Genomic DNA, 539 nt, shown 5'->3' on the forward strand with positions numbered 1-539 from the left:
AACAAAAATATATACTAGCTATATCATCAAAATCATGTGATTTTAATTAAATTGCTGCAGGCTAATAAAGACAGTATGTTCATACAAGAGAAAGTTAATCTCATGTCGCGTTACTATGTGGAGACTGGTGGTAGCAGATATTACCTGAAGGCTCTACCTAATGGAGACATAACTACCCTAGCTGTGCCTGGCTCTGCCACTGACAGTGGAACTTTATTTCGTCATGTTATTGGATGATTCTCATGAAGTGGAGTGTATTGGACTGGACAGCATAACATAGTTAAATGCATGCAATTAGGCACATGCAATTTTATTTTTCAATACCTGATTTCAAAACCATTTCTAGTTGTACATCTAACTACTGGGATAGTTATACATGGGTAGATGTGACTGATTTAATTTGATTAATCTCACGGTCCAGTAGTCAGCAAAAGCCATTCTTCCCTATTATACCAGAGCACCCATATGTACAAAACACTAACACTAGGCAACCATGTTACACATACAATGATAAAAAAATGCACAAGCTTAAAAGTCCT

The 539-nt window shown here is 36.4% G+C and overlaps 1 protein-coding gene across 1 annotated transcript in view; it reads left to right on the top strand.

The window, feature by feature from the left end:
• Positions 1-311, top strand: part of LOC136252027 (uncharacterized) — a 3,488-nt gene extending 3,177 nt beyond the window's left edge. The window contains exon 3 of the mRNA XM_066044363.1: positions 61-311. Within this exon, the coding sequence (XP_065900435.1) occupies positions 61-237 (177 nt within the window). The 3' untranslated portion in view covers positions 238-311. The remainder of the gene's footprint in view (positions 1-60) is intronic.
• The last annotated feature ends 228 nt before the right edge of the window (positions 312-539 follow it).

The sequence above is a fragment of the Dysidea avara genome, chromosome 4 (genome assembly GCF_963678975.1).
Source record: "Dysidea avara chromosome 4, odDysAvar1.4, whole genome shotgun sequence".
Lineage (NCBI taxonomy): Eukaryota > Metazoa > Porifera > Demospongiae > Dictyoceratida > Dysideidae > Dysidea > Dysidea avara.